This window comes from Malania oleifera, chromosome 11, assembly GCF_029873635.1.
Source record: "Malania oleifera isolate guangnan ecotype guangnan chromosome 11, ASM2987363v1, whole genome shotgun sequence".
Taxonomy (NCBI): domain Eukaryota; kingdom Viridiplantae; phylum Streptophyta; class Magnoliopsida; order Santalales; family Ximeniaceae; genus Malania; species Malania oleifera.
The window spans coordinates 53,177,586-53,185,050 of record NC_080427.1 but is presented as its reverse complement, the minus strand read 5'-3'; the positions used below and the strand labels follow the sequence as shown (position 1 = coordinate 53,185,050).

Genomic DNA, 7,465 nt, shown 5'->3' with positions numbered 1-7,465 from the left:
CTGAACAACCCTCGATTTGTCGTTACTTACGTAAAGAATGTAAATCTAATACGTGGCATGTGCTCAACATTTTTCTTCATGCCCCGTGGCTGCATCACGAGGGCCTCCGCAGCAAACCCATCTTGAGTTCAAATTGAACCACGGAGAACAATAATTAAAACGCAGGAGGAAGTTCACGCTATATCAGGCCATCCATGCAGCAATTCTTTTTAAGATAACCGCGAACAAGAAGAACGCCACCTACACATCCATCCATAGATGTTGTTCAAGATGCATCCGCCAGTAATACTCTGCACAGCAGCTTTCTTCATTCTCTCCCTTCTTTGTTCCCCTGCTTCCCCACAACAGCCCGCCGGCGATCAGAGCAACCCAAAGCTCATAAAGCTTGCCATATTCTGGCCAACCTCGCTCTGCAACGGCAAAACCAAGTGCAAGTACAACACTCCTCCCGATCGATTCTCGATCCATGGCCCCTGGCCCCTTTACCGCGACCCTCCCGGCCCCGACACCATTGACTGGGACACTTTTCCGAATGACACAGAGGAAAAGATGAAGGTTGACTGGGCAAGCTACGGCACCACCACGAATCGACAGTTTTGGAACCACGAGTGGAAGGACCACGGGAGGATCTCGGGGCTGTTACCGCCGAAGTACTTCGACCTGGGACTCGATCTCTTCTACAGAGCGGGTCTGGGAAATCATCTGAGGGCGGAGGGAATACCCGGATGGGCAGACCGTGGACAATAAAGTTTTCTCGACAGCGGTTTCGAAGGTGGCAGACGGGAAGAGTTTGATACTGTTGTGCAACAAGGACAAGGAGGGAGTGGTGCAGCTGTACGAGATCGATATCTGCGTCGACCATGCCACGGCGGCGCATGACTATGCGGATTGTCCCCAGCCAACTCCGGGCTTGAAGTCTCTCTGCCCCAACAGCTTCCGGCTGACTAAAGCTACTGTTACTATTCAATTTACGGGCTCTGAAGCCTCTGATTCTCCGGTCCATGATGAGTTTTGAGATGGATGGATCCAGGTTGATGGATCTACCATCTTTTCTAGTATATGAACGAGTACTTTAGAAATAATGCATACCTACTGTACTACTCTATGCACGAATGCAGTGGAACTATCTAGTTTGCACCCAAAAAATAAATAAATAAAATCTCTGCCTTTTTTTTTCTCTTTTACTTTTGTTTTGTTGTCAATGCCTTGTGTGCGTTTTTTGTTTTTTGTTTCTGGCAAATATTTCCTAGAGTGGAATTAATTTGAGGAATTTTTTCCAGTGAAAATTTTAGTTCCCCTCAAAAATGAAAAATTATATTAGAACCCTCCTCCACATGTCCATATTACCTGTTTCAATTGTTATATATTTAATAAATTAGTCCGATGTTCATTAATTACAAAGAGAAACTTATTTTAAATCTGTAAAATTTAGGAAATAGGTCCATGAATATGTAGAGCGAAGGTCCCCTATATAAAAAATCTTTTTTTCCTCAAAAATGTAGGATATCATATCAAATTAGTAGAAGAGATTATACAAAAGATCTCCCCCTCCACGTATCCAGGTGTTTGTTTCCTCAAGTATACATTTATTGAAAATGGGTCCCCTTTGATATTAATGAATGTAGGACCAATTTGTCACATGTATAACATTAAGGAAACAGACACACAGACATGTAGAGTCTGAAGTCCCTTGTATAATTTCTCAATTAGTAGTGTCGTTTAATATGGAGCAGGGAAATAGTGTAGAAAGGGGAAGAAAGAAAGGAATCCATTAAAAATAAATTAGAAGAAATAGAGGTACAGAGGAAGAGAGAGATAAGAAGAGTTGATTGGAGAAGGAAGAGGATAAGGTGAGAAAATGCCAAATTTGGTCTATTGGTCACATAGGTGTGAATATATTGAGAGTTCGTTTACAAGATTAACAAAGTAAATATTTATACCCCACCGCACCAAGTCAATCTTGGGATTACAAGTAATTTTTCAATTCCTTACTTTCGATTATAAATAGATTAAAAAACCATTACCTACTTATCAAACTCCTATTACATAAATAAACACTTTGTCTTAACTTGACATTTTTCTTTTTGTAAGTTGACTTTGTTCACCTTTTTTTGTGAGGTAAGTTTTATTTGTAATTAATGTTCAATGTTACCAATTATTTAACTACACACTATATATTTGGGGTACATTGTACAAACATTTTTAAAACCCAGAATAAACATTATTGTAATTTTCTGGTCAAAAAAATTGATGCTTGGATGGATGTGATAATGAGAAATTTGTGGATATGAATCTTCTGTTTCTTAATTTTATTTGAATTCATCCGACAATGAAATTTTTTAATCAAAAATTTGATGCAGATGTGATGATAAGAAATGTATGGATATAAATTTTCTATTTTTTCCATTTGAGTGGAGCCATTTTAAAATGTTTTCTTGAACACAACAATTTCTATTAATTTTCAATCGACTTATCTTGATTATATAATGGCAAGTCACCCCCATAATTTTAGCAATTCAACTAATTTTTTTGAACTGTAACATTTTATATTTTTAGGGAATTGATTTCTAAATATTATTGAATAAATTTCAGTAAAAAGTTACTAGTGCACCTTTTCTAAAATTTTATTTTATTTTAAAAACTGTAAAATAATATTATTTTTAAAACTATACTGCATAAATAGTTTAACTAACTTGTGGCACAATTTTTAAGAGATAAATAGAGATACCTAATTTTTTTATTATTTTATTATTTTAGAGGGAGTGAATTGAGGAAATGAAAATGGGGCAAAAGTGAAAATGGAAGCCTGTTTGTTTTGTTGGATAGAGAACACATTATAATATTGGTGGAAGTATAAATTGTCTTACACACAGCCTATATAATTTTTGTATGCTCTATTTGTCTATTTATTGTAATTTTGAAAGTATATTTTTTTTCATAATTAGAATATAGAAACAAAATATGATTATTCGTGAGTATTATATTTTTTAGATTACTCATCAAAAGTTGTATTTCGTTGAGATAGCATAACTTATTTAACCATATTTCAAAGTTGTGCTTTGTCTGCTGTTACACTATAACTTCGTCGAAAACTATAAATTTGAAATTGTTTTACCTTGTGTAGTCATAAACATAAGTAACATAATATATGAATTTTTTTGAAATCATTATTAAAGTAATAGGACAATTTTTTTTCCTAACTTGTTTTGTTTGCACTATGTGCCGAGGTATGATAAGTTCATTTAACCAAATATCTTTTTCCCATGGAAAGTCCAAATAAAACTATGGTAAAATTTTTTTTACCAAGATAAGAATGATCAAGTGTAAAATGTGAATGTTTAATAAGCAGGTAAAAGGTTATAGGTAAATACATATGGTTAGGCTTTGATTGCCTTCATTTCCTTGCATATCTTGAAGACGTAAGACACTCTATTATGTTGTTGTCCTCCATAGACTTGATAAGATTTAAGAGAATTTAATTTTAAACAAATAATGGAGGCTTTGTAGTATATACAATTATTTAAAGCAATAAAATAAATTAAACATATACCTAGTTAGAGGGCTTTATCTATAAGAATCTATGGGATGCTTGCTCTACCAAAAGGATGAATATGAAGAAGAGAAAAGGACATTTATTAGTTTAGAAAGAGATTTATTAATCCCTGTAAAGCAAATTAATCTATGATAGAGTAGACTTGTTGTGCCCTTACTTGGGCAACTCACCAATTTCGACGTCATATATTGTAACATGCCACCTAGCCGGTTCCCAAAATGGGCCCTTTGAAATACATATTCGAAAAGTATACCTTATTAGGAAGAATTGCTCGATGGAGTACGTTGCTATCAAAGTATGATATAATTTATAAGTTAACTAGGGTAGTCAAGGGGCAAGCAGTAGATGGCCATTTGGCGAACTAAACGATAGGAAGGAATGAACTTGCCAAAGTAGAGTTCCCAAATGAAAATATTTTGGCCATATAGAACGAATTGCCAAAGTGTAAAATGTACTTTGATGGAGCGGTAAATACTTATGGTTGTGGACTAGGGGCAATTCTTGTGTCCCCTTAGGAAGAACAGTTCCCAATGGCAACTAATTGACATTTCCTTGGACCAACAACATAGCAGAGTATGAGGCATGTGTTACGGGATTGCAAGCTACTCTAGAAATTGGAATACAAGACTTAGAGGTCTTTGGGGATTCAACCTTGATAGTATGCCAAGTTATAGCGGAATGGGAGACTTAAAATTATAAGTTACTCTCATATAAGCATTTCATGGAGCAACTGGTACAAAAGTTTATATTTACACTTTCGAACACTTGCTGAGAACTGATAACCGGTTCATAGTTTTTCTTAACAATTTTGGCTTCTATAAGGAAAGAAAAGATTCAACCGCTATATATTGGCATCAGTAGAAGCCCTACGCACTATATGATGGTTGAAGAAGAGATAAATGGCAACCCATGGTATTATTATATTAAGCAATTTCTGGCAAAACGGCAACATCCACCTCATGCCTCTGATAATGACAAAAGTATGATTCGACATTTGGCAACGGGATACTACCTAAGTGGAGATACTTTGTATAAGAGAGGCCTAAATATGATCCTCTTGCGATGTGTAGATGCTTCAAAAGTAGCCAAAATCATGGAGGAAGTACTCAGTGGTTCAAGCTTGACTCATCCACTTGGCCACTTACTAGCAAGGAGAATATTGTGAGTTGGGTACTATTGGCTAACCATAGAGTCAAACTATATCAACTTTGAAAGGAAATGTTATAAGTTTCAAATCTGTGATGAAAAATTGAATGCACCCTCAGTTTCATTGCATACCATGATAGCCCCATGGTCGTTTTCTATGTGGGGCGTGGATGTCATGAAGCCTATCGCTCCAAAAGCAGCAAATGGACATTGCTTCATCTTTGTGGCTATTGATTACTTCATCAAATGGGTGGAAGTCAGATCCTATACTAGCATATCACCAAGAAAATAGTTGTTCATTTCATAAAAAGGGAGTTAATTTGCAGATGTGGGCTCCCCAGGAAAATAATCTCTGACAATGTCACCAATCTAAACAACCAAATGATTATAAAGTTATGTCAACAATTCAAGATTAAACATCACAACTCTGCCACCTACCGACTAAAGATGAATGAGATAGTAGAGGCGGCCAATAAAAATATCAAGAATATATTGGAAAAAAATGGTTGTTACATAAAGGGATTGGCATAAGACATTGCCATTTGCACTACAAGCTTATAGAACATCAATGAGAATATCTACAAGGGCAACTCCATATTCACTAGTCTATGACATGAATGTTGTGTTGCCAATGGAAGTAAAGATTTCATCATTAAGAATCCTCGTAGAAATAGAATTGACAGAAGATGAATCGGTAGATAGACTCATGGATCAATTAAATTTAATAGATGAAAAAAGAATGCGAGCTATTCACCACGATCAACTTTACTAACAAAGAATAGCAAGGGGCTACAACAAGAAGGTTGGACTTCGTACATTTCGAGAAGTCGATTTAGTGCTCAAGAAGATCCTCGCTAATTGGAATGATCCCAAAGGGAAGTTCACCCCCAAAGTATAAAGGTCCTTTCATAACAAAGAAAGGTTTTTTTGGGAGGATTAGTTATTTAAGAATATATGGACGGTGAAGTTTTCACCAACCAGTTAATTCTAATGTAACCAAGAACTTTTATGTGTAAAGCTCATCGAATTCAAGTGTGATTGTAATAAAAGTTTTGAATCCTGATGTAAACCGTGTACCTTATTTCTTAAATAAATTTTTTTTAAAAAAAAAACTTTTTTTTGACTGCTCCCCTAGATTGTGTGCATCTAACTTTAAAACTGTGACAACACCATACTTAGTTGAGGAAAAGGTTGGGGGTCAAGATGATGAGGAGCCCTCTTTCAGCTACCCTAAAGATAAGCACAATACCTAACCCTTTTGAACCAACATTTCTTTTCTTGATTAACCCTAAAGGCTACAATATCAAAAAATAAAATATAACAAAAGGGTGGAGGGGAATGCAAATCAAGATAAAGCCAACAAAAAGAAAACAAAAGGAAGAAAAAAGCACCATCAACAAGATCAAAAGGACAAACAAAAGAAAGGCGACAAACCTAATTCAAGAAGAAGGAAATTTTTAGCCTAAAATCGCCCTTTTTTATATCCCTAAAAACCTTAGACCGATTACAACCAAAGGGAAATTCCTCTTAGATTTCCCAACTCATTTTTTCCTCCGTTACAAGGAACAACGTGCGGGCTTATCCCATATTGGATATTTAGGCAACCTGTCAAATGAGAGGTTCATTATATTCTAGAATGTCACAACATCCAAATAACCAACAAAAGTGAGATTTTAAGCCTTCCTTTCATCCTTGTGAGTGTTTCTAATTTAAGATTTGCTGCTCTAAAAAAAAAAATCAAACTTAGGATTTGAAATCTATATGAATTGTGAAAACCTGTATAGGTAGTAATCATACATGAGCCAACCCAAAGTGAACTCTAGAAATGGCACATCGGGTATGACGAGGCGAAAGTGTAACGACCCGCAAATTTAAATTTCTATAAATATAGAAATTCTCTGATACCACATACATATATATATTGCAACCCACCCTAACCAGGGAATCCCGGGTGTACCTGTCATTATTGGAATTAAAACCATACAATGAAAGATACTAAAACGCCAAAACACTTTACCAGAGTTCTAATTGTTCCCAAATACATACATCTAACTACCTGTTTATTTAGTACAACCCAACCGAATGATAAAATAAAACCATCATTGACTCACCCGCTCTATCTAGTACCCCCAAAATGTCTAATCCCTGCCCCGTAGTAAGTTAGGCACGATTCCCTGAAGGACCTGAAAATGATTTGTATAATGGGGTGAGACACTTCTCAATAAGGCGGATTATATTATTATCAGTGTGTGGCTAGCATGAGTTCCCATGTGAATATAAAACTTTCATTATTTAACCATATATGAAATGGCATTTAAAAATTGTACTACATTGTATATCCAAAAATACATAATTTCATAATAATAAATTGTTGGCTCAATATAGCCTATTTATAGTAAATTTTCCCATATATGCATAAAAGATGCAACCTAGACTAATAAATTAGCGTCGACACGCTATCACATACTTATATGACATGCTTCCTCCCATGACGAGTTATGCAGCCTGAAAGCTGGACTAAACTCACAAATAGTCGATATGTAGCTAGCTGACTCAAAACTAAGGTTATAAGTACAATTGTACCTACCTATTGTCACCCGGAACTACATTGGATAGGGCTCCCAGGCAGAAACCTTGGAGTAGTACTACGGCACAGGTTTCCAATCGACTATCCCATATCACACTTCCATGCCCGTGTGATTGCACTCACTGCTCACATATAGCTACGGTACCGTGCTCATGAATCAAATTTCATATCCACGGGGC

The 7,465-nt window shown here is 35.8% G+C and overlaps 1 protein-coding gene across 1 annotated transcript; it reads left to right on the top strand.

The window, feature by feature from the left end:
* Window positions 1–258: 258 nt before the first annotated feature.
* LOC131167537 (intracellular ribonuclease LX-like) lies at window positions 259–1,015 on the top strand. Its single transcript, XM_058126339.1, has 2 exons — window positions 259–688; window positions 780–1,015. Exons 1-2 carry the CDS (start codon window positions 259–261, stop codon window positions 1,013–1,015), a joined length of 666 nt encoding a protein of 221 aa, XP_057982322.1.
* The last annotated feature ends 6,450 nt before the right edge of the window (window positions 1,016–7,465 follow it).